This window comes from Monodelphis domestica, chromosome 4 (genome assembly GCF_027887165.1).
Source record: "Monodelphis domestica isolate mMonDom1 chromosome 4, mMonDom1.pri, whole genome shotgun sequence".
Classification (NCBI taxonomy): Eukaryota; Metazoa; Chordata; class Mammalia; order Didelphimorphia; family Didelphidae; genus Monodelphis; species Monodelphis domestica.
In genome coordinates, this window is record NC_077230.1 from 387,326,882 (window position 1) to 387,353,347 (window position 26,466).

The window sequence follows — 26,466 nt, forward strand, 5'->3', positions numbered from 1 at the left end:
TGTAGTCTCCTGAGTTTAGCATACCTGGGGCCTTTTGTACCTGAAAGTACAAAAATATCAGAAAAATTTTTTTGGTCCAGAATTTCAGGATTGATTTTGGGAATGATTTAGGAAAAGCAGAGTTTAGTGTTTTATTTACCCATAGTGGGAGCTTAGCCAGTATGTTGGTGGCTTAATTCCATCAGTTAGTCAGCCTGTCAGTTATAATTTTTTCAAATTACTAATATGTGCCAGGTACTGGGCTAAGCGTTGGGGATAGTAGGAAAGGTAAAAGATGGCTCCTCCCTTTGTGCAGCTCACAGTTTAACTGGGAAATGAAACAAATTACTGAGAACAGATGAGCTCTTGCATAGGATAGCCACCAGAGAGGCTCCTTGAGATTGCTGGATTTTAGTAGGAACTTGGAAGAAAGCAGGGAAACCAGGAGGCAGAGATTAGGAGGGGAGAGCATTTCAGTCATGGAAGACACCAAAGAAAATATACAGCTGGGAAATGGAGTGTCTTGCCTTTAGAGGTAGCTAGATAATGCCATAGTGTACCAAGCATTCGACTGAGTGTCAGAAAGGTATGAATTCAAATTCAGTCACAGGCACTAGCTTTGTGACTCTGGACAAGTCATTTAACATCTATCAGCCTCATTCTCCTCAGTACAAAATGGGATAATATCAGAATCTAGCTCCCAAGATGATCAGGTGACAGAATATTTGCAAAGAATCTAGCTCAGTGCCTTATTGTAATAGGAGTTTACTCAAACCTGGTTCTTTTTCTCCTTCTCTCTCTGAAGAAAAAAGCAAAGAGACCAAAGTAGCTTATGGCAGTGCTGGAGGAGAGAAAAGGATGTTGGGAAGGAAGAATGCCTAGGCTTTGTCACCAGACGATACAGAACCTGAGGGAGTGTGACCATTCAAGGATGACGTTTCCATTGCAAGCCTGAGTCCATCCTGGAGAAGTAGACTTGTGACTACTCATAGGGATGATCAGTGAATCCATGGGACTTTGGGATGACCCGGCCACATAAGTACAGAGGGTAAAGAAAAGAGAGCCCCAAACAGAACCATATGTGATTCACATGTTTAGTGACTGTGAAGGTGATTGTGTTAAAAACGGAGAATGCTAAAGATTGAGAAAGACCATTAGACTTGGCATTTAGGATATTGTTAAGAGCTCTGGAGAGAGCAGTCTGGTGATGAAGTTGGGTGCCCTGCTGTAGAGAATTGAGAGGGTAGAAAGTGGAAGCACCTCTGGAAGAAGTCTGTCAGTCTGTCTCTCTCTCTCACTCACTTGCTCTCTTGCTCTCCTCTCGCCACCAACATGCTGAGAGGTACATGGGATGATAATCAGAAGGAATGAATGAATCAAATGTTTTGAGGCTTGAGGAAACAGACATGGGCCTGGTTACTCTACTGGGAGTAGAGAAGCACCCAGTAGCCAGAAAGAGATTGAATATAAGGGAGTGGGAATGAGAGGAGAGACACGTGTTGAAGAAAGTGGGGCAGAATGGGATCATGTATGCATGGAAATGGGTCTGCCTTGGCCAGAAGAACAGCCACTTCCTATGAGATAGGCCTGAAGATGGAAGTAGTGGCACAAGGCATCTGAGTGATGTGAGATTGACCTTCATAGCTAGCCAAAGCACCTTTATTATACTTAAGTTTTTGAAGGGTTCACCATAACTTTATTTATAATGGAGGAGGGGATTGGGAGAGAACACACATATAGCTCCATAGAGGAATTTACTGCTGCTTTCCATGTTAATACTGTTCACTGGCACTGTGGTGCCTTACAAGAATAGACTCCAATGTGAAAATGGATTTCCTTCACTCTGTCACTTTGGCAGTGCTGGTGGCATATACTGGCATATATGGCATATGCTGCTGGGACCACTGCCCTTTCTCTTGCCCTTGCCCCTCCTTGTTAGATTTCTTGATCCTGGCAGAACATCAGGAATCTTCCAGACTCACAGCACCAAACAGAAAGGTATTGGGAGCTGTTTAGTTTAAAACATATTTGTAGAAAGTTCTATCACCTGCCTAGCTTGACGATGTCCCAGCTCAGATCCCTTCCATAATATCTTTTATCTCTCATTGATGATGGTTTCTAATTGATCTTGTTAAGATTAATATATTATTTAAACCCTTCCCTTCCATCTTGGAATAATGATTGTATATTAGGTCCCAGAGAAGAGAAATTTACTGTCTTGGGGACACAACTTGTTCTTATTTTGAAGACATTTTCTGCAGTGATGTAGAAGTTGAATTCTCCTCCACAAATACACAAAGACAGGTCTTATGTCTGACTTTTCTCTAGGCTAAACTTCCATCAGTAGATCTTCTTTTGTCACCATCTTGACACTCTTCTAAAATATGCTTGTTCCCCTCTGGACACTTCTCCAGCTCACCTGTGTTTCTAAAATAGGATTTCTAGAAATCAACCTAATGTGTGGTCTCTTTGAGCCCCCAAAGGGCCCCTCTCTCCTGTCCAGTGAGGGCCAGTATCAGTAAGGAATGTAATGGCTTAGCAGAGAGCCTGCCTCAACAGGCAAGAATGATGTGAGTGTGACCTAGTTGATAATAATCTAGAATAATATAATGGATTATCTAAGAACAACCCCTAGTTGAATGTCTTCTAACCTTGTGTTATCCAGAGACAAGCTAACTTCATTCAGTTTGTATACCGGTTGTTTGCTTCCTCCAGAGTAGCTTATGTGCCCAGCAGGGTAACCAGAATCAGCTCTAGGACCTCTTGTTCCTCTGCTGGGAGGACTGCAATACAACCAAAGACCTCTCCGTTGTCAAGCTTTAGGCTTTCCTCTTACACAAGCAAATGCTGTTATGGAAGGGCCACCTAGAGTAATATTATGACTCTTGCCATTGAACCTTCTAAGTGGAAGTAGTATTTCTTACTCTGTGGAATCGTGATGAGCATTCATAGCTTTTGTTGTTCAGTCATGTCTAACTTCTTCATGGCCCCATTTGGGGTTTTCTTGGCAGAGATATTGGAGTGGTTTGCCATTTCCTTCTTCAGCTCATTTGACAGATGAGGAAACTGAGGCCAACAGGGTAAGTGACTTGCTCAGGGTCTCATAGTTAGTGCTGAGACCAGATCTGAACTCAGGAAGAGGAGTCTTCCTAACTAGTCTAGCACTCATTTAAAAAAAAAAACATTCATTGCTATTCACTTCCAGAAAAGAATTGTGGAAATGGAAATGCATTAGAAAAATAAGTGATTGATCACATAGCGTGGTAGGGATAGGATTGGGGTTTTGATGTTAAAGGATCACTCTACTGCAGATATGAATAACATGGAAGTAGGTTTTGAGCAGTGATACATGCATAACCCAGTGAAACTGCTTATCCACTTCAGGAGGGGGGAGGGGAATCCTGAATCATGTAACCATGGAAAACTATTCTAAATAAAAAATAGTGGGGGGGGGGCATGCATTCAATGGAGTAGAGCTGGGGTGGTTTGCCACACTTCACGAGGGCACTAAGATTGCTAAAGATCACCTTGATATGAATATGTCTAAGGAATCAGCCCTCAAGGGTCCCTGTGTCTCAGGCACTAGTGTAGGCCCTGAGGGTTGCAGAGACAAAAGGACTCCTCACATTTTGTTTTCAAGGAGCTTGTGGAATTGGGAAGATAAACATTTTTTGGTAAGACATGTTATTTTCCCTCAAAGAATTTGCAGTCTAATAGTATAGCATATTAATAAGCACATTAGTGAGTTACAAGCAATATGTTATATAAGATACAAGTGGAAAAATAATAGTACTACTACTATTACTACTACTGCTGCTGTTGTTACTGTGAAGATGACAGTTATCACTACTGCTAACTTTTATATAGTGCTCACTGTTTGCAAGGTGCTTTACAATTGTTATCTTAGTTCTCACAACAATCCTGGGAAATGTTTTTATTATCTCATTATTATTTTTATTATGAGGGAATTGAGGCAGAGGTTAAATAACTTACCCAGGGTCACACAGTGACTGGCCAAATTTGAACTCTGGTCTACCCAACTCTAGACTCAGAACTCCCATCCACTGTGCCATCTTGCTGCCTCTAAAATTGTTGTTAACTGGGGGAACAGGAAAGGTACCCTAAATACCCAAGTTAGTGTTAAGATTAAAATGGGGAGTCTGGCCATAGATTTTAATTGTTTTATTAATAGAAAGGAGAAGATGAGAGAACAGTAAGGAAATAGATCATTCCTAAAGAAAGAATTAATACATAGCCTCCATTTAGCTGGTTTTCAGCCTATACTCTACCAAAGTAGTGTCAGCAGTTCTCAGACAGTCCCAACATGGAAGTAGAGGGACTGCAACCTGCTGTGACCTAGGTTTATCATAGTTTCTCTCTCTGCCCACCAACTCTCATATGGCATGCGTTCTGAGCCAACTTCCTCCTTCACTTGCCTGCCCAAGGGACATTCAGCCTGCCTCCTACCTTGTTGTCCCTTACATTAATTGCTGGCTTGCAGATCCTAAGGGGCATCAGAGTTTAGACTCTATCCTCATAATCAAAGATCCCCTCAATAACTTCCTTCACACATTAGGTATAGAGAACACCACAGTTAGCAGATAGCATTGCTGAGTCAATCAGATCTTTGAAAAAATCATGGTGTGCATGACAACAATAATGGAATAACATTAACATTTTGAAATGGGGAAGAAAGTGGAGTTTACAGATTAAGACATTGTACTTTAGTTCCTAGCAAAATTCTACAATGTATTATTAAGGAGGTCATCAGCAAATGTCTGGCAAAGGAAGTGGTCATTCTACAATATAGTTCTTTGGAAGAGGCTATATCAGACTGGTCTTATTTCCTTTTTTGATGAGGTCACTAAACTGATAGATTAGAGGAATTGGTACAAAATCATTTAACTGTTTGAATAAAGCATTTGACAATTTCATGGTGTTTTGTGGAAAAGCTGAAGAGCTGGGCTGGATTGATTAAGGAGGAGTGACTTTTTGGCCTGAGCCAAAGAATATTAGTGGCTCATTGTCATTTTTGAAGGGGACAAGTGTGTTTGGAGACTTTTCTTGCTCTTGAGCTGTTCATGCTGGAGGACATGATTTAAAAAGAGAGTGTTTGCCCTGTGTTAAATGACCACTTTAGAGCTCTTCAAAAGAGAGCTGAATTTCTTGGGTGGGATTGGTTTCCCTTTTATTGGAGTTTTTAAGCAAAGGTTTAATGACCATTTGTTGAGTGTATATAAAAGGAGATTCTTTTTTCAGATATATCAGACCAGATGGCCTCTGAGGTCCCCTCCAACTTTGAAATTTTATGATTATCATGAAGGAACATTTAATTTGGAGTAACGCATGTTTAGGAAATTGGGTAGGTTAAGAGAGAAAGGAAGAAGTTTCTAGAAATAGGGAAAAGCTTGAGCACAGATACAGGTGCATATTTGGGGGAGCTATTCAGTGTAGCTCTTGTGTTGAGTGCATAATGTTGGTGCTGAATAAAGAGCTGGTTAAGCACTGGGGAGTTGGGGGTCGGCAAACTTTCAATTCCAGGTGAGGAGTTCTTGACTGGTGACAATAGGAAGTCTATCTAAGAAAAACCACTTTCCATTTCCTCTTTTCTTTCAAGTACTGGTCTGAATTGGTTAAGGTTCTCAAGGAACAGAAAGACAGTCATACCAAACTCAGATGGAACTATTAAGTATATTAGTACCATACTAACCACATTTAATACACCTGCTTAAAAAAGATACAAGGGCCCATGAGCTTCTGTTAAACTGATACTCCTGGGTCTCCATCTTGTTCTAGTTCTCAAAAACCTTGAAAATCTAGGAAATAGAAGAAAATGCTTCTGTCTTGACATAGGAGTTGAGGAATCTAACTAATGCAGCAATATAGAATTACTAGAGAGAGAGCCCGGATAAGAACTGTCTCAGGAATTGGTAGAATTCCTTTAATGTCATAGACTTGCTTTATGGACTCAAGAGTCTATTTGCATTGGTAAAGGGATTCACAATACCAGGGAGTTGTCTATGATTTGGGTCAATCCTATTCTGCCAAACAAAAGCAAAATTTAAACTTTTGACCATTTTTACTGCTGTTCCTTATTCCAGTATGATTTCTGGACAGTGGTAAAACAATGGTTTTTTGTTTTTAATGTCAGAAGATAAGGATTTGTACTTAGTTTCTCTTTCATTTGGAGTAGAAATTTTTTAACTTCTCAGGAGTTTTCTTAGGTGTGGCTGATGTTCAGGTTCTTTGGAACACTATTTAGCCTGAGCCTTGATGATACTTTTGCTAACTACATCTGGAAACCATCTTCTATCCTATTTGCGCTTTCCATTACATTATAAAATCTTTTATTCTTTAGTCCTTTGTTTAATTTCTCCACTGGTTTTGTGTTGAGATTCTTTTATGTGAGAAGTTCTTTCATTCTTTTCAAACTTTCCCCCCAAAAGATGCATATCTTGTTGTTTTGAACTGATGAAGGGGAGATCTGGACTTCTGTAGGATGAAATACTCTGCCATCTTGCTGAGTCAGTCAGTAAACATCTATTGGAGATAGTAAATAGAAGGAAGGCACTAGAATTAATGGGGGATTAGAAAAACCTTCCTTAAAAGATAGACTTTTTAGCTAGGATTTAAAGGAAACCTGGGCAGCCAAGAGATAAATGAGGAACAAGAACATTCTAGGAATTGTGGAAAGAGTGAAAATGCTTAAATGTCTAGAGATGGTGTGCCTTGTGCAAACAGCAGCAAGGAAGATAGTCACTGGATTACAAAGTACATAGGGAGCTGTAAGGAAGAATGGAAAATTTGGGGGAAGAAGATCAGTTATGGACTTTGAATATTGGAGAATTTTATATTTTGATCCTGAAGGTATTTAGGGGGTCACTGGAGTGGGGGTGAGGTGTGTGAGGGAAGGGGATACAATCAGACTTGTGCTTTAGGACGATCACTTTGGCAGCTGAGTGGAGGGAGAACTGGAGTGGGAAAGAGACTTGCATCAGGCTGATGAACCAGCAAGATTATCACAAAAGATTAGGGGGTGATTTGCATTCAGGTGGCAACAATATCAGAATAGAGAAAAGTATATGTGAGAGATGTTACAAAGGTTAAGTTGATAGGCCTTGGCAACAAATTTGGTTATGGGCGATGAGGGAAAATGAGAATGACATGTTGGTTGAAAGCCTTAATGAATGGGAAGATTGGAGGATAATAAAGTGAGTTCCGTTTTGGACATACTGAGTTTAAGATGCTTACAAGAAATTCAGATCAATTTGTAAAATAGGTAGTTAGTGAAAATGGAAGTCAACAGAGAGGTTAAAACTGGATAAGTAGATTTTAAAATCATCAGTATAGAGATAATAATTGAATCTATAGGAGCTGATGAGATGACCAAGTGAAATAGAACATAGAGAGAAGAGAACTTAAGGCAGAGAGCCCTGTGGAAAACATAGTCAGTGGGCATGATCCAGATGAAGATCTAGCAAAGGAGACTGAGAAGGAGCACTCTGATAGAAAGAAAACCAGGAGAGAGCAGGGTCACAAAAATCTAGAGAGAAGAAACTATCAAGGAGAAAAGAGAGATTGACAGTGTCAAGGACTTTAGAAGGTCAAAAAAGATGATGATTGAGAAAAAACAATTAGTTCTGACAGTTAAGAGATTATTAGTCACATTGGAGAGAGCAGGTACTGTTGAATGATGAAGTTGGAAGCCAGATTGTAGAGAGGTAAAAAGACAGTGTGTGCAAAGGGAGATGCAGCAATTGAAGATGGCTTTCTCGGGAAGTTTAGCCATATGGAGATAAGGTATGTAGTGATAACTAGAGGCATAGTGGGATCAAGTCAGGGTTTTCAGAGAGATAGAGGAAATGTAAACATGTTTGTAAACAGCTGGAAGCTTCCGGTAGACAAGGAGAGAAAGAAAATAATTAGGACAATGTGAATGATAAAGGAGGCAGTCTGTTGGAGAAGCCAGAATGGAGTGGTATCACTTGCACACATGGAAGAGTTAGCTTTGGCAAAGAGAAGGACCAGGACATAGTGGCTTTGGTGAGATAGGAGTAGAGGAGGAATAAAGAACAAGATCATGGCTAATGGCCTCAAATTTTTTTTTTTTCAGTTAAATATGAGGCAATACTCAATTGAGTGGGTGGGGGGAGCGGGAACTATGGAAGTTTGAGGAATTATCAAAAGGTTTGAAAGGTCTCCTCTGGTGAGAGGAATAGTGAATTAGAGAGGCTAGTAAAAAAGATTGCTTTGTAGCAAATGAAGGCTTGTTTGAGATTAGTACAGTTTGAGATCTATTCTATAGTTCATTCAGCAGCATGTGAGTAAGTGAGAGCAATGGATAGTAAGAGCAATCCAGAGCTGAGGCTTGGTAGGGCATGATGATGGGATAAGGGAATGAGAGGTTCAAGAGAAGAGGCCAGTGAAGAGTTGAACTGGTCCAGTTTTAGAATGGGGAAGGAAGAGTATAGTCATTGGCAGGGGTGATGGTCTGAGAAAGAATGAAAGGGTAGATGAAAGACAAGTTTGGGGTAGTAAAGTTGAAGTAGAATGGCAAAAGATTGTGATCAGACAAAGGAATTTCAGAGTTCATAGACATGAAATTAGACTATTTGTAAGTGATGGCAGAATCAAAGAGATCACCCTTTCTGTGTAGCTGAGGTGGCATGGAGGGATAGATTGTGGGAAATAAGCACGTCAAGGAAGAAAGATCAGGCTGTTTGAGAGAATATAAATATATATGTGGAAACCCTCCAGTCTGAGGTCAAGAGTTGGGGAATTGAGAAAGACTGAGAGCCAAGCATTTAACTCTTAATTAAGGAATGGTGTCCCCTGAAGGGCAGTAGCATTTTTTTGAAAAGGGATTGAGTGAATCTAAAAGCAAAGGTTGTGGAGTGATGGTTATAGAGGGAGAACCTGAAAGTGGAAAGGTTTCAGCAAGGATTATTCCATCTCTCCCATTTCAACCAGTAAGTCATGGGAATAAGTGAAAAATGCATTTACTGTGGGAAAGGTTAGCCAAGGAGGCTTTGTTATCAGAAGGGAGCCAGATCTCAGTTCTGAAATTACAAGAAAGGTTATTTTAATAGTGGTGAAGAAGAGGACATAATGCAGGTAGGAGTACATATGTAGAGACAATAGCAAAAGTCTAGGTGGGTGGTTGTGACTGATGGTAGTGTTGCTAGGAAGATAAATTAAAGACATATCTGACCTTTTGCTAACTATGCCCTGTGCCTTGGATTTCTATCTGGAGCTTGATGGAAATCCTCCCAGAAATTGTCAGGTGGTGGTTCATTGCAGAGTGCTGAATTGAGAGACATGGGCCTTTATTTCCCTTCTCTGTCTTTTATTATCAGTCACTAAAGACTTAAGAGCTTACTGTAAGCTTGTAAGGGCTAGGGATGCAAAGACCAAAGCAGTTCCAGCCCTTTAAGGAACTCATAGAGAGCACCTGTATTTATAAATATTATGGAATTTGGCTTCGTGGTCAGTTCATGTTACCTAATCCTAACTTGGCCCTCTTCTCTTTACCCTATCCTTTATACTCAAGTCCCTCACTCCCTTATTCTGCTGATGGATGATATTGGTTTACTCCCATCATCCACTTCCTTTGAAAGGAGTTAGGGATAACTGTCCACTGGCTCCATGGTCAGTTCATGTTATCTAATCCTAATGGCCCTCCCTGCTCAAGGGCAGCTAGTTTGTACACTACCCCTCCACTATAGTCACTGTTTAAGACCTTTTCATCCTTCCTCAGCCTCACTTGTAACACTTCTCCTGTCCTCTCTGCTAAGGATTTGTTTCTTATGTTCCTGAAAAAATTGAGGCCTTTCCCTAAGAGTTCTTTTTCCTCATTTTCCTCATCTCCGTTTGCCTTCTGCTACTATCCCCTCCTCTTCTTCTCTGTCTCACATGAAGAAGTTTCTCATCTCCTTATGATTATATTCCATCCATTTTTTTCCAACAAGTTGTCCCTTTGCTCATTTCCACTCTGTCACTGTCCTTCAATTTCTCCCTGTCTATTGGCCAGTTTTCAGCTACCTACAGATACCCATGAAACCCAACCAGTTGTGGCTCCAACATTCTTTAAAACCCCCACATGTAGGGAGCAGCTAGGTAGCTCAGTGGATTGAGAGTCAGGCCTAGAGATGGGAGGTCCTGGGTTCAAATGTGGACTCAGACATATCCCAGCTGTGTGACCCTGGGTAAGTCACTTAACCCCCATTGCCTAGCCCTTACCACTCTTCTGCCTTGGAGCCAATACAATGTATTGACTCTAAGATGGAAGGTAAGGGCTATTTAAAAACAAAACAAAACAACCCTCACATGAACGCACCATCCAGCTAGCCACTGACCTGGTTCTTAGCTCCATGAGGAAGATGCCTACAGTCTGGCTTGTGCTTCCTCTTCTGAATTGCCACATTGGCTCTCCCCCCGCCCCCCTCCCCATTTACAAAACAGAACTCTCTTTCCCAGACAACCCAACCTTCTTCCTAATTTTTATCTTTTTTATTTTTAATTTTATTTAATTAGTTGATTTAGAATAGTTTTCCGTGGTTACAAAACTCATGTTCCTTCCCTCCCCTCTCCTTTTAAACCCCATCCCATATGTGAAGAGCAATTCCACTGGGTTTAACATGTGCCATCGATCAAAACCCATTTCCTTATTATTAATATTTGCTCTAGGGTGATCTTTTAGAGTCTACTTTCTCAGTCATAGCCCCACCCAACCCATGTGATCAAGTAGTTGTTTTTCTTCTGAATTTCTTTTCCCACAGTTCTTCCCCTGGATGTGGATAACATTCTTTCTCATATGTTCCTCCGAATAGTTCTGGATCAATGCATTGCTACTAGTAGAGAAGTCCTTTACGTTTGATTTTACCAACATGTATCATTCTCTGTGTACAATGTTCTCCTGGTTCTCCTCCTTTCACTCTGCATCAGTTCCTGGAGGTCCCTCCAATTCACATGGAATTCCTCCAGTTTATTATTCCTTTGAGCACAATAGTATTCCATCACCAACAGATACCACAATTTGTTCAGCCATTCCCCAATTGAAGGGCATCCCCTCCATTTTCCAATTTTTTGCCACCACAAACTGCGCAGCTATGAATAGTCTTGTACTAGTGTTTTTCCTTATGATTTCTTTGGGATACAAACCCAGCAGTGCTATGGCTGAGACAGTCTTTTAATGCCCTTTGGGCATAGTTCCAAATTGCCCTCCAGAATGGTTGGATCAATTCACAACTCCACCAGCAATGAATTAATGTCCCAACTTTGCCACATTCCCTCCAACATTCATTACTTTCCTTTGCTGTCATGTTAGCCAATCTGCTAAGTATGAGGTAATACCTCAGAGTTGTTTTGATTTGCATTTCTCTGATTATAGGAGATTTAGAACACTTTTTTCATGTGCTTATTAATAGTTTTGATTTCTTTAACAGAAAGTTGCCTGTTCATGTCCCTTACTCATTTTTCAATTGGAGAATGGCTTGATTTTTTTGTACAATTGATTTAGTTCCTTATAAATTTGATTGATTAGATCTTTATCAGAGGTTTTTGTTATGAAGATTGTTTCCCAATTTGTTGCTTCCCTTCTAATTTTGATTGCATTGATTTTGTTTGTACAAACACTTTTTAAATTTAATGTAATCAAAATTATTTTACATTTTGTAATTTTTTCTAACTCTTGCTTGGTCTTAAAATCTTTCCTTTCCCAAAGATCTGATGTGTATACTATTCTGTGTTAACCTAATTTACTTATAGTTTCCTTCTTTATAGTCAATTCATTCACCCACTCTGAGTTTATCTTGGTGTAGGGTGTGAGATATTGATCCAAACCTAATCTCTCCCATACTGTCTTCCAATTTTCCCAACAGTTTTTGTCAAATAGTGGATTTTTGTCCCCAAAGCTGGGATCTTTGGGTTTATCCTAGACTGCCTTATTGTGGTCACTTACCCCAAGGCTATTCCACTGATCCTCCCTTCTGTCTCTTAGCCAGTACCATATGGTTTTGATGATAATGACTTTATAGTACAGTTTAAGATCTGGTACTATTAGACCACCTTCTTTTGCATTTTTTTTCATTATTTCCCATGATATTCTTGATCTTTTGTTCTTCCAAATAAACTTTGTTATGGTTTTTTCTAATTGTGTAAAAAAATTTTTTTTGGTAGTTCAATGGATATGGCACCAAATAAGTAAATTAATTTTGGGAGGATTGTCATTTTTATTATGTTAGTTTGTCCTACCCACAAGCAATTGAAGTTTTTCCAATTGTTTAGATCTAGTTTTAATTGTGTGGGAAGTGTTTTGTAGTTCTTGTGTTTGTCTTGGCAGATAGATTCCTAAGTATTTTATACTGTCTATGGTTATTTAAAGTTAGAAAGAATTTCTCTTTCTAACTCTTGCTGCTGGGATGAATTGGAAGTATATAGAAATGCTGATGATTCATGTGGGTTTATTTTGTATCCTGCAACTTTTCTAAAGTTGTTGATTATTTCCACTAGCTTCTTAGTTGATTCTCTAGGATTCTTTAAGTAGTCCATATTATCTGCAAAGAGTGATAGCTTGGTCTCCTCATTGCTTATTTTAATACCTTCCCTTTCTTTTTCTTCTTTAATTGGTAGTGTTAGTATTTCTAATACAATGTTAAATAATACAGGTGATAATAGGCATCCTTGTTTTACTCCTGATCTTATTGGGAAGGCTTCTAATTTATCCCCATTGTGGATGATACTTGCTGATGGTTTTATATATATATATATATAATAGTCTCTCGGTGATCGAGAATGACTATTGTCTTTGTGCAGTTTCATCTACGGTGTACCCTCATGTGGCTTTGGAGTCCAAAGGCTGAGGCGCAGAGTTTGTGGCACATGGGGCATGGGACGCCAGTTGTTACGGGAGGTGCGGTTGTGTGGTTCTGGGGGCATGTCTTCCTCTTCCCATATGCTGGTCAGCACTATGTGGAATGCCTGGAGCGCCTTTCCGTTTAAGGCCTTGTACACCTCGGTTGGGATCCCGTCTTTACCGGGTGCCTTGCCTGCACTCATTTGTTTGATGACTTTTTGGACTTCCTCTATTGAAGGAGGGACATCAATTTGTCTAATGGAGCGGTTTTGGGGGATCTGGTCAAGGGTGCTTTGGTCAACTGAAGAGGGTCGGTTGAGAAGCTGACTGAAGTGTTCTTTCCACCTGTTGCTGATGCCTTTTTTATCTTTTATGAGAGTGTCACCGTCAGAGGTTAGCAAGGGAGTGGTAGTGGGTTTTGATGGCCCATAGACAGTCTTGAGGGCACTGAAAAATTGTTTGTAGTTTTTCATATCAGCAAACTGCTGGATTTCTTCTGCCTTTTTTTCCCACCATCGGTCTTGCATCTTCCTGATCTCATGCTGCGCCGTGGCTTGGAGAGATTTGAATCTGTCCTTTTTAGGAGCAGAGTTTGGGTTATTTTGCCACTCCATAAAGGCTTTGTTCTTCTTGCTCAACAGGTCTTCAATAGCAGTGTTGTTCTCTTCGAACCAGTCCTGGTGGTTGCCTTGTTTTGGGCCTAGGACTGCCTTTGATGTTTCCTTCACTGTGTCTCTGAACTGGTTCCATTTCTCAGTTGAGCTTCCAGTGAGTGGTCCCTTGGCAGACAGCTTGTTGTCCAGGCAGGACTGGAATGTTTGCAAATAAGATGGATCTCTAAGAGGACTCATGTTGTAAAATGCGCGAACTGTCTGGGCGCGTTTTGGATGGTGAGGCGCAATGCACATTTGAAGAGTCGCTCTTACCAATCGGTGGTCTGTCCAGCATTCAGCTCCTCTCATGGCTCTGGTGATCTTTACATCCTGGATGTCTTGCCGGCGTACAATGATGTAATCAATGAGATGCCACTGTTTTGATCTTGGGTGCATCCACGTTGTTTTATATTTGTTCGCCATTCTGAACACAGTGTTCGTGATGGTAGGTTCGAACTCTGAGCATTTGCTGAGTAGCAGTAGGCCGTTGTCGTTCATTTTGCCCATGCCGTGTTTGCCGAGCACTCCTTTCCATCTTTCATGGTCCTGGCCAACGCGGGCTTTGAAGTCTCCCAGTAGTATCAGCTTATCATTTGTGGGCACTGAGTGCAGGACGGCACTCAGGTCAGAGTAGAACTGCTCGATGGTCTCCTCTGTGCTGGTCAGTGTTGGGGCATAGGAATAGATGGCCTTTAATAATAAACAATTGTTTATTATTATGGCCTTTTCTAAAAATAATAAACAGTATGTATATATATTGTTTATTATTTTTGGAAAAGGCCCGTCTATTCCTATGCTTTCTAGTCTTTTCTTTCTTTTTGTAGAAAGTTTTACATAAATTAGAATTATCCTGGGTATCCATCCCCTTCAAGCAACCATCCCATATGACAAGAAGAATTTTTTAGAGAGGAAAAAATTTGGTATAATTAATATATTTAAAAAGTTTGGAAACACTTGATGTAAAATACCTGTGGACTTCTGACCTCCCTGAAGAGATGGGTTGAGAGTATTCTTTCATCTTTCTTCATTCAAGTCATGCTTGATCTTTTAAATTTTGTTACATTTAGGTTGAATTATTTGGTATTCTTTCCATTTACATTCTTGTAGTCATTGTAGATATTACTTTCTTGACTTTATTTACTTCTCTCTGTATTGGCTTGTATAGGTCTTCCTAGGCTTCTCTGTATGCATCACACAAATAACTTCTTATAGCACAGTAGTATTCCATTACATTATGTACCACAGTTTATTTAGTCATACCTCAACTGATGGATAGCACTACTTTGTTTCCAATTATAAGCCATCACAAAAAGTGCTGTTATTAATATTTTATATAAATGTTCTTTTTTCAGCAAAATCATCAACATTCTTCCAGTCACCCAGAATTCCAACTTGGATACCCTCCTATAAGTCCTCCCTGAAATCCTATCTACTACAAAAACCCTTTCTTGAGGAAGCTAGGTGATTAAGTGGATAGAGAATGAACCTGGAAATGGGAGGGTTTTGGTCTGTCAAGATTGAAATTAGTTATCTCCTGATTGTAACAATGAAGTTACTTATCTCTTCCTTCATTGTGAAGATGAATTGTAATCCACAGTCTATTTTTAGATTTTAATCCCCCAAAGGTGGTAACTCAATTTTTGAGGTACATCTACCCATTTTAATCTACCAAAGTGTTAACTCAATATTTGAAGTAGATCTACCCATTTTAACTACAATAAGGTGTTAACTAACTACAAAAGGTGAACTAACCAAAAAATGTTTTAACTAACCACAAAAAGGTGTTAAACACCCATTTCATGCATTGAGTGGGAGGTCTGTGACCCATGTGTGAAAGAGAGGGCATTCCTGGAGAGGAGCATATGCTGTGATTGGTAGACGTGAAATTTAGGGGAGGTGACACTAGAGAAATAGGTCTTTAAGTAGAGTAAAGAAAGACTGAAGAGATACAGTCAGTCACCCGGATTTGGAAAGAAGGATTAGTCACTCAGAGCTAGAGGGAAGACAGACACCTTAGGAGAGTGGAAGATGGACACTCAGACTTGGCTGTGGAACTGGGCCCCTGGAGGAGCTTGTGCAGGAGATCTCAAGACTGCTTTCCTTTTAGACAGTCACCGTTGGTGAGTGAAAGGCTGACTTAGTGACCCTGCCTTTCTGGAGGTGTAAACCTCTGAGAAAGGCCCATCATGTTGAGACTCTTTCCTCTGATTAGGGCTTAAGAATTTCTACCTGGGCCTGAAGAAGCAAAAGCTCTCCCTCTCTTTCTCTATCTTTTTCTTATTCCTTAATATCTTCCCTCTATTGTAAATAAAACTACCATAAATTCCATTTTAATTTAGTAATTCATTTTCAGATTTAGTAATTAAATCCCTGGCGACTACAACTTTAAATATTAAGTCCATCCACACATAAAAATTTTAACAGGTCCAAATATGGCCATAGACAATTCTTACCTGGGTGATCCCTAGACAAGTCATTTAATTCCAGTTGCTTAGACCTTACTGCCATTCTTCTTTGGAACTGATACTTAATATCCATTCTAAAATAAGGTAAGGTTTTTTTTTTCTTTCTCTTAATATCTTTCCCATTTTTACTTTTTTATTATTTAGATTTTGTTTAGATCTAGTTTTAATTGTGTGGAAAGTGTTTTGTAGTTGTGTTCATATAGTTCTTGTGTTTGTCTTTGCAGATAGATTCCCAAGTATTTTATATTGTCTAGGGTGATTTTAAATGGAATTTCTCTTTCTAATTCTTGCTGCTGAGATGTGTTGGAGATATATAGGAATGCTGATGACTTATGTGGGTTTATTTTGTATCCTGCAACGTTGCTAAAGTTGTTGATTATTTCCACTAGCTTTTTAGTTGATTCTCTAGGATTCTTTAAGTAGACCATCATATCATCCTCAAAGAGTGATAGTTTGCCATTTTTGTTGCCATATAATTGGGCAAAATAGTTTTTAATGATTCCCTTAATTTCTTCTTAAGTGGAGGTGAGGTCTCCCTTTTTATCTATGATACTGTTAATTTGGTTTTCTTATTTCTTTTTTTTTTAAATTAGGTTGACCAATACTTTGTCTATTTTGTTTGTTTTTTCAAAATACCAGCTTCTAGTCTTAGTTATTAGTTCAATAGTTCTTTCACTTTTGATTTTATTAATTTTTCCCTTGGTTTTTAGTATCTCTAATTTAGTTTTCTTCTGGGGATTTTTGATTTGTTTGCTTTAAAGTTTTTTGATTTGCATGTCCAATTCGTTGATCTCTGCCCTCCCTAATTTGTTAATATATGAACTCAAGGATATAAATTTTCCCCTGAATACTACTTTACCTGCATCCCATAGATTTTGAAAGCATGTCTCATCATTGTCATTTTCTTCAGTGAAATTATTGTTTCTAGGATTTGTCCTCTATCTGATTTTAGAGAATTATATAATTTAATTTCCAATTAATATTTTATTTGCCTCTCCATGTATCCTTACTGATTATTATTTTCATTGCATTATGATCTGAAATGGTTGCATTTGTTTGTCATGTTTTTATTCCTTACTACATGTTCAATTTTTGTTAATGTACCATGTGCTGCTGAAAAGGTGTATACCTTTTTGTCCGTATTTATTTTTTTCCATATATCTATTCACTCTAACTAAATATAAGATTTCTTTCACATCTCTTTCCTCATTCTTATTCATTTTTTACTTGATTTATCTAAATTTTTGATAGTGGTATGTTCAGGTGTCCCACTAGTATAGTTTTACTATCCATTTCTTCTTTCAACTCCACTAGTTTCTCCTTTAGAAGTTTGGATGCTATACCATTTGGTGCATACATCTTGGTTACTGATATTTCCTCATTGTCTATACTGCCTTTCATCAGAATGTAGTTCCCTTCCCTATCCCTTTTAATCAGATCCATTTTTACTTTGGATTTCTCAGATATCATGATTGAGACTCCTGCCTTCTTTCTATCAGTTGATGCCCAACAGGTTTTGCTCCACCATTTTATTCTAACCTTGAGAATGTCTATCGCCTCACGTGTGTTTCTTGCAGACAACATATGGTAGGATGTCGATTTCTAATCCATTCTCCCATTTGTTTTCATTTTATGGGTGAATTCATCCCATTTGCATTCAAAGTTATGATTGTCTCTTGTATATTCCCCAGCATTTTGATATCCTCTCCTAGTTCTGTCCTTTTTTCTTTTCCTTTATCCTTTTAAATCAGTGGTTTGTTTTTAATTCGTCCTCCTAATCCTTCCCCTTTATAAACTTCCCTTTATGGCCCCTCCCTTTTTGTTCCCTTCTTATTTTTTTAGGGTCTGTTAAGTTCCTTCCCCTTCTCTTTCCCTCTCTTTTTGTACTCCCTGCCTTCCTATCTTCCTTAGTTTTCCCTTCTTACTTTCCCTATAGGGTAAAATAGAATTCAGTACCCCAATGTATCTAGATGCTCTTCACTCTCAGAATTATTTTCACTGAGAGTAAGGTTTAAGTATTACCTATTAGTACTCTCTTCCTCTCCTTCTTATAAGAGTATACTTCCCCTCCCCTTCCCATGTGCATCTTTTGTGTGATAATGATTATCATATTTATTTTATTTTTTCAAGTATCTCTTGGTGCCATCTTTGATTTCCCCCCTCCATTTTTCTTTTTTTTGCATATTATCTTAGAGAACTTATTACCCCAATCTCTTCCTGTGAATGATTCCTCTTATTATTATAATAGTGAATATAATTTTTGAGAGTTACAAATAACATTTTCCCAATATACTAATATAAATAGTATTTTTTATTATAAGTCCTTGGGAATCTTTTTGCTGAAAATAATTAAGTCATTCACAGTTGATCATCATATATTGTTGCTCTTAATTTGTAAAATGTTCTCATGCATTTCATTCTGCATCAGTTCATGTAAGTCTTTCCAGACTTTTTTGGAATCATCTGGCTCTTCATTTCTTATATCAAAATAGTATTCCATTGCAATCATCTACTACAACTTGTTTAGCCATTCCACAATTGATAGCCTCTCACTCTCCAATTCTTTGACATCACAAAAAGAGATACTACAAATATTTTTATACAAATAGGCCATTTTGCACCCCACCCATGAAAAATCTTTTTTGGCATATAGATTTTATCAGATCAAAGGTTATACACAGTTTTATATCCTTTTGGATATAGTTCTAAATTGCTCTCTAGAATGTGATTAATCAGTTCATAATTCCACCAACAGTACAATCATGTCCTACATCCCCTCTAACATTTAACATTTTCTTTTTCTGTCATATTAACCAATCTGCTACATGTGAGGTATAACCTGAGAGTTGTTTTAATTTGCAGTTTTTAAAATAGTAGTGATTTAGAGAGGTGTATGGGTGGCTCATAGATAAAGAGTCAGGCCTAGATACATGGGAATCTGGGTTTAAATCTGATCTGAGATGCTTCCTAGGTATGTGACACTGGACCAGTCATTGAACCTCAGTTGCCTAGCCCTTACTGATCTTTTGCCTTGGAAGCAGTATTTATTATTAATTCTAAGACAGAAGATAGGAGTTTAAAAAATTGATTTATAGAATCTTTTCATGTTATTATAATAGCTTTAAATTCTTTATTTGAGAATTGTCAGTTCATATATCCTTTGATCACTTGTCAAATGACTGGTATAAATATGTAAATTAGACTCTGTTCTTCATTCGAGAATTAAAACCTTTATTCGAGACAATTCTTATTAAAAAATTTCCCCAGCTTTTTGTTTTCCTTATATTTTTATTGCATTGGTTTCATTTGTACAAAAGCTTTTTAATTTAATATAATAAAAAATTATCTATTTTATATCCTATATTGCTCTATTTAATGTTTGGTGATAAATTTAAATTCTTCCTTAATCCCTGGCAAAGTATTCTATGCTCATGTAATTTGTTCGTGATATCATACCTTATGTCAGTGCTGTCGAACATTTTAGATATGGAGTTCTGTGCTCCTCCCCTATACTGAATGCTGGGTGCAGTGAAACCTTCTTCTCCCCTGCCTCCAACACACACACACACAAAGGAGTGGATGAAAGTGCTCTTACTGGGTTTCTGGGTGGAGGGGCTGGTGAAGTGAGGAATGTCCTCAGCAAGGGTAGAGAACGGGAGGGAAGTGGCTCTTGAGCTCTGCTGCCTAGATCTTACCCCCTAATGCATTCCCATTGGACTGCTGGGCAGAGGGGTAGGGAATGTGAAAAAAGCATGTTAGGCATGGTGGAGAGGGGGAGGGGAACAGCTCCACCAAAGTTCTGCGTTTCTAGTAATTGTGGTGGGTGAGGGTGTCCACTTGTCCACAGAGAGCTCTCTGTGTGCCATCTTTCTTTCACCATCACTGCCTTATTATGTAGCTATTTTTACTTTATCTTGGTTTATGTTGTGAAATGTTGTTCTGTACCTAGTTTCTACTATAATGTTTTTCAATTTTCCCAACAGTTTTTGTCAAATAGTAAATATATCTCCCAAAAGCTCGGATCTTTGTAAAACCCAGTGGAATTGTGTGTCAGCTATGGGAGGGGGAGGGGAAGGTGGGGAAGAACATGATTCTTGGAACCATGGGAAAATATTCTAAATTAACTAATTAAATTAATATTTACCCCCCAAAAATACAAAGCTCAGATCTTTCAATTTATCAAATACTCAATTACTTTTATTTACTAATTTGCTTTGTATACCTAATTTACTGCACTGGACTGATCTGTTTCTAAATACCAAATTATTGTGATGTTTGTCATTTATTACCACTTTGAGATCTGGTATGGCTATGGCACCTTCCTTCATTTTAATTCTATTGATATCCTGGAGCTTTTGTTCTCCCGGGTGAATTTGTAGCTCTTAAAAAAAAAAACACGCAACTTTTGATAGTTTTGTATGGAATTAAATAAGTACATTAATTTAGCTAAGTTGTCATTTTTATTATATTGGCTTGGGTTATTCATGGCCACTTGATGTTTTTCCAGTTCTTTAGATCTGATCTTATTTGTGTGAAAAATATTTTATAATTGTGTTTCTGGGTTTGTCTTGGTGAGTAGATTCTCAGGTATTTTAAATTGTCTACAGTTATTTTAAACCAAATTTATTTTTCTGTCTTTAAAAAACTCTTTAAGTTTTTTTGAAATACATAGAAATGCTAATGTGGCTTAATTTTATTTCCTTCAACTTTTCTGCAGTTGTTAATTATTTCAATTTTAAGCATACCATCATATCATCTGTAGAGTGATAGTTTTGTTTCTTTTTTGCCAATACTAAGTCCTTCAATTTTTTTTTCTTTTCTTATTTATTTTTTTAGAACAATATGAATAATAATTGTAATAATAGAAATCCAGGATTCACCCCTCATCTTTTTGGTACATCTTCTAGCCTATCTTTATTACAAATAATGTTTGCTGATGGTTTTATTTTATTTTTTTTTCATTTTTACCCCAATCGTATCTCCACTGAGCCACATGATATGTTTTACTTTTGCATTTCTACTCCCACAGTTCTTTCTCATAAGTTCCTCTGAATTGTCCTGGATCATTCCCATTACTGCTAGTAGCGAAGTCTATTACATTTGATTGTACTATAATGTTTCAGACTCTGTGTACAGTGTTCTCCTGGTTCTGTTCCTTTCGCTCTGCCTTAATTCCTGCAGATCTTTCCAATTTACAACGAAATTCTCCAGTTCATCATTCCTTTCTTGCTGATGGTTTAAGATAGGTATTACTCATTATTTTCAAGAAAGCTCCATTGTTTCCTATACTTTCTATTGTTTTCCATAGGGATAAGTGTGTTGTATTTTGTCAAATGATTTTATACTTAGATAAGATTTCTGTTGGTTGTTATGATACTATTTTAGGGATCACCACCATATTTGTATCATAAAAAGAATTGGGTAGGATTCTTTTTTTGGCTATTTTTCATATACTTTAATGTAGTATTGGAATTCATCTTTAAATGTTTTATAGAATTCACTTGTGAATCCATCTGTTTTGGGGGATTTTTCCATAGGGAGTTCATTGATGGCTTGTTCAATTTCTTTTTCTAAAATGGGTTATTTTAACAAATTACATATATATCCACACATATTTGTAAAATATTCATGCATTTTGCTTAAATTGTCAGATTTATTGACATAATTGGCTTTTAATATTTAAATTTAAATATTTAAAAATAGCTTTTAATAATTGCTTTAATTTTCCCTCAATTGGTGGGGAATCAATCTACTCATTTCATTTTTGATGCTGGTGATTTTATTTTTTTCTTTTTTAAAAAATCATGGTTGCCATGGTTTATCTATCTCATTATTGGCTTTAAAAAAAAAACTAAAAGTCTAATTCCTACTCTTATTTTTAGCTTAATAGTTTTCTTTGAATTTGATTGATCTCTCCTTTTGATGTTTCAGAATTTTCAATTTGGTGTTTAATTGGGGATTTAAATGTGTTTTTTATCCCAGTATTTTTCTCCATTAAGAATTTGGATACTCTACCATTTGGTGCATATATGGTTAGTATATTGCCTTGGGTACCCTTATTAAGAACTTGTTTTCCTTAACTCTTTTAATTAGAACTGATTTTGCTTTTGCTTTGTCTCAGATCATGATTTCTGTTTCTGAGCTCTTCTAAGTGTTCTTTTTGGGCTGGCGAGTATTTCTTATTTTCCTTTGATGCTTCACAGGAACTCTGTTTTTAATGTCCTCAGTATTTGGCACAATTCCTAGTAAATTGACTACTGATTGACTGATAGGTCCAGTAATATCTTGTCCCTACACAGTAAACTTCTATGGTTCCCTTTTACCAACTCAGGGTTAATTATTGAATATTTTGTTTTACTTCTGAAGCCCTTCATGGCATGGCTCCTTCCTAACTTTCATTTTCCCTGCACTCCCCTGCTTGCAGTGGCTTTCTTGGTGTTCTGTGCACACCACACAGCTTACCACTATACTCTTCTTTCTCCCTGCCTATCCTGACTGGATCTTCCTGTTCTTTTTCTGCCTTGCCTCTGAGATGGCCTCTTGTTTACACTTATTTATCTTGGTTGTGCAGAGCTTTTTGTGCATGCTGTCTTCCCCTTGAGAATGCAACTCCCACCAGCTTTAGTACATTGCCTGGCCCATCATAAGCACTCAGTAAATGCTTGTTAACTGTTCACTGATAAGGAATCACAAGTGGGCATGACTCTTTGTTGCCACTTTGGAGGGGACCATATCTGTGTCACTGTGTTAGCCTCCTGGTTGGTTCTGTGCCTCTTCAGAATTTCAGTAGTGTAAGAAATCAGGAATGATCTATCTCCATGCCTTCATTTTACACAATAACTTAACTCCAGGCCCACAGGTGGGGAGTTTTGGTAAGTAGGGAATAAGTTTTTTTTTTAAGCTCCTACTGTCTACTAGACACTTTACACATAGGTCATCTAATCTGTATAGTGACACTGAGGAAAGAGATATTATTTCCACAGATGAGGGAGCTGAGGCAGAGAGTAGGGTAAGGAATGCACAGGGTCTGATTTGAACTCATGTCTTCTTGAATGATGCATTCTGTGGTACCACCAGCCACTGAAAATCAAATGCCCGTTTCTATATGACAAAGGAGTAAGTCTGAGAATTAAATTTTAATGGTTTGACTAAAATACCTGAAAATCATAAATAATAATGGTGGTTGCTGATTCAAAGTATTATTGCTCAAAGTCAATGACTTTAATAGCTTTTACTTACAAAAGAGATGGGAAGAGTGGAAGCAGAGAAAAACAGAAGGGTAGAGAAGACATTAGCCTAACTAACTAAATATTGCTCCAGTGCTAGATTCAGCCAGGACTTGTTGACCCTTCAAATGGATTTAAACTCTCTCCAGAGGTCAGTTAAGGAAAGCCAGCTATCTACTCACCCAAGTTCCCTCCAAGAGGCAGGTCAAGAGGATGACTTGAGCTGAAGATGATTCCTGAGGTCAACTTTCTTCCTTGAGCTGAACTTCTTGAAGATGACTTCCTTTTTGATATTGACTTCCCTAGTTCCAGAAATTCAGGGCCTTTTATAGAGTCTTCTTGTCCTTTCCCCTTTTCACAAGGGCCAACCACAGCTTCCAAATTGCCCAGCACTGCCCAGTAGGCAGTGTTTGTGGGAACCACTTTTCACCTTTTGGACCAGTGAATACTCATTAAAAGGTTCTCAGATTCCTGATTGAGTTGAAAGTGTGGAGAGCTCCTCCACCTAGTGCTAAGTAGGGTGTTTAAACTTTTGTTGATTCAATTCAAAAGTAGACAAAGGAGAGTTAACCCTGTCTTCACAATCTAGTGAGATATTATGTAGGAGTACTTAAGTTATTGTTAATCAAGGGTTAACTCAAAATAGACAAAGAGGACAAAGAATTCCCTTTTCACATAAGTAACCAGCAATCTGATACTATATCTGGACTAGAATCCTAGCCTTTGCCTAATTTTGTACTCATAAGCCTGTGATTCTTCTTCCTTGGTCCAGGTAGGATTAACAGAGACTCCTGTGATGGGGCTTCTCCCCTCTGAAGCCTTAAGGAAGTTCCTCCTAAATTTCTTTACCTTATTTTTATTCATTTCCTTTTTGATGCTGATTACTTACCATCTGAATAACTCTCAGTGACCCATCAGAAATTGGATCCAACAGACTTTAAGATAGGAGGGAGAGGGCAGCTCCCTGGCTCAGTGTATTGAGAGCCAGGCCTAGAGATGGGAGGTTCTAGGTTCAAATCTGGTCTCAGACACTTCCCAGCTATGTGACCCTGGGCAAGTCACTTGACCCCATTGCCTAGCCCTTACCACTCTTCTGCCTTATGCAGTCAATACTGTGTATTGGCTCCAAGACAGAAGGTAAGGGTTTAAAAAAAAAAAAAGATAGGAGGGAACTGGAACTGACCTTAATGATGACTGACATTATGTACACTGCTCCAACCCCTTACTTTTGATCACCACATGCAATCTGGATTTTTCATTTATTGTAGTTATTTTATATGTTGTTTTCTTGGTTCTGTTTACTTGATCCTGCACTAGTTAATTTACTCTTTCCTGCTTTTCCAGGTTCTTTATATTTGCCCTTTTTTATTGAAGCCATAATATGTTCTATTACATTTTATATGATTTGTTTAACCATATTTCTTACTTTTCAATGAGATTATACAGAGAATGATAATGGCTCCAGTATTGGTAAGAAACCTAGAAATAGTAAATCTGTGACTATTAACTGTTAAACCCTACTCCCTGTTCCTTGGTATTTCCTCCAAGAATGAATGACTTGGAGAGGTCAAATGGGGATGAGGGAAGAGTTTAGAAATGGTTAAGTAGATAGTTCATCCCTTCTTTGCCCATGGTATGAGGAAATTGTGAAACCACTGGGTATGCCATATCTGTGTTCTGTTATACTATAAATATCTATGAGAAGTACACAAAGAATAATAAGATGCTTATTTTTATTTTTTTCTGAGGTCACAAATTCCTTTTGAATCAATAATGATCCCACTATTTGGGCCACTATTTTGTTAGTTTGGAAAGAGAGCCTCAAAGAAGTATAGTGATTTAATTGTGGTCATCCAAGTAATGACCTGTAGGCCCAGAACTCTGATTCCAGTTGTTCTTTCTACAACTGCCCATACATGCTGCATGTTCTAAGTATCTATATTAGGATATGAATATCTGTAAGGTGGGCATAGTTTAAGGTCTCATCTTCTTATCATAAGCACCTGGCCCAGTTCTTTGCACATGGTAAATGTTTAGTGCATGTTTACTGGATTGAATCTGTTGGTCAGCAGGAACTACATGAGAGCACTGAAAATATTTCCTGCATTTATATGACTTTGTATTGTGATAAGTCTAAAATTCAATAGCAGGACCTCTAGACCATGTTTATTAGTAAAGTTGTAGGAATCATCTGTGTCCTTGACATTGTTCAGGAAGTGTTGTATAGTGGAAAGAGCACCTAATTTGACCTTAGAAGATCTGGGTTTATATACTGCTTCTCCTATTAGGTACTTACTTTGAAAACGTTTAAGGCGGGGTTGGGGGGGGTGGGAGGGTGGGAAATCACTCCTGGCCTCAATTTCTTTAATTGTAAAATGAAGAAGTTTGCTTAGGTGATTTCTAGGGACCCTAGCAGTTTTTAATCCTATGCCCCCAAACCCTAGGAATTGAGTCATTGGCTTTGATTTTTACAAATGTTATATTAATCTTCCTTCCTTCCTTCTTTCCTTCCTTCCTTCATTCCTTCATTCATTTATTTATTTATTTTTGGCTAGACCCCTTATCCCTCTGGACAGAATGCAGCTCCAACCACGCTGGTGTATCCCCAAGCCCCTCAGACAATGAACTCACAGCCTCAAACCCGCTCTCCGGTAAGTGAATATAAACTAGTTCCACGTAGATTTCTCTATCGCCTTTTGTCTGGTTTTTGTGTACAGTAGCTTGGTGTTTTTCAAAATAGTTTCATTGAATTCTGGAAGTTTGTTCCAAAGTGTTTGTTCCTACTGGTTTGCATTGCATTTTCAGAGCTCTCCCCATTGGAACATTTCATTTAAAATTTTGTGTCCCCCTCCCAAAAAAAGGAGAAGACAGATTTCTTTCTGTCCACTTCTCCAACTCAGTAACATGGTTTCTTTTTAGTATACTTACATTCAAGTTCACCTCATTTTAGTACTTTATGCATTAATAATATTTTTCGATAGCAAAGAAAAAAGAAGCAAGGCAACTTAAAAAAATCAATTCAATTTTTGTAACTGCACTCTCAGTCTCCAGTGTTCTAGGGAGTAAAACTTGTAAATCAGTGTCACTGGATCAGTTCTAACCATTTTAACAGTATGACTATATACGTGTATGCCGGTATAGCTGAGCATATCTGTTTAGTTGGGTGTTAAGCCAATTGGCATCCAAATGTAAGGTCTCTTCTCCTGCAATTATTTTTTCTGAGTGCATCAGGTTCCTCAGAGACTGAGAGCACTCCCAGAGTTCAGGCTCCTTTTCCCACTGGTTCATAG

At 38.1% G+C, this 26,466-nt stretch overlaps 1 protein-coding gene across 15 annotated transcripts in view; it reads left to right on the forward strand.

Annotated features, from left to right (window-relative positions):
- The window catches only part of EIF4G3 (eukaryotic translation initiation factor 4 gamma 3), a 386,696-nt gene that overhangs the window by 184,915 nt on the left and 175,315 nt on the right, over nucleotides 1-26,466 (forward strand). For 8 of the 15 annotated variants that reach the window (XM_056795635.1, XM_056795650.1, XM_056795638.1 and 5 more), the window contains exons 5-6: nucleotides 2,991-3,059; nucleotides 25,732-25,827. In XM_056795635.1, coding sequence (XP_056651613.1) covers nucleotides 25,798-25,827 — 30 coding nt within the window. In that variant the 5' untranslated portion in view covers nucleotides 2,991-3,059; nucleotides 25,732-25,797. The remainder of the gene's footprint in view (nucleotides 1-2,990; nucleotides 3,060-25,731; nucleotides 25,828-26,466) is intronic. The other 7 variants (XM_056795637.1, XM_056795644.1, XM_056795645.1 and 4 more) reach the window with 1 other exon arrangement.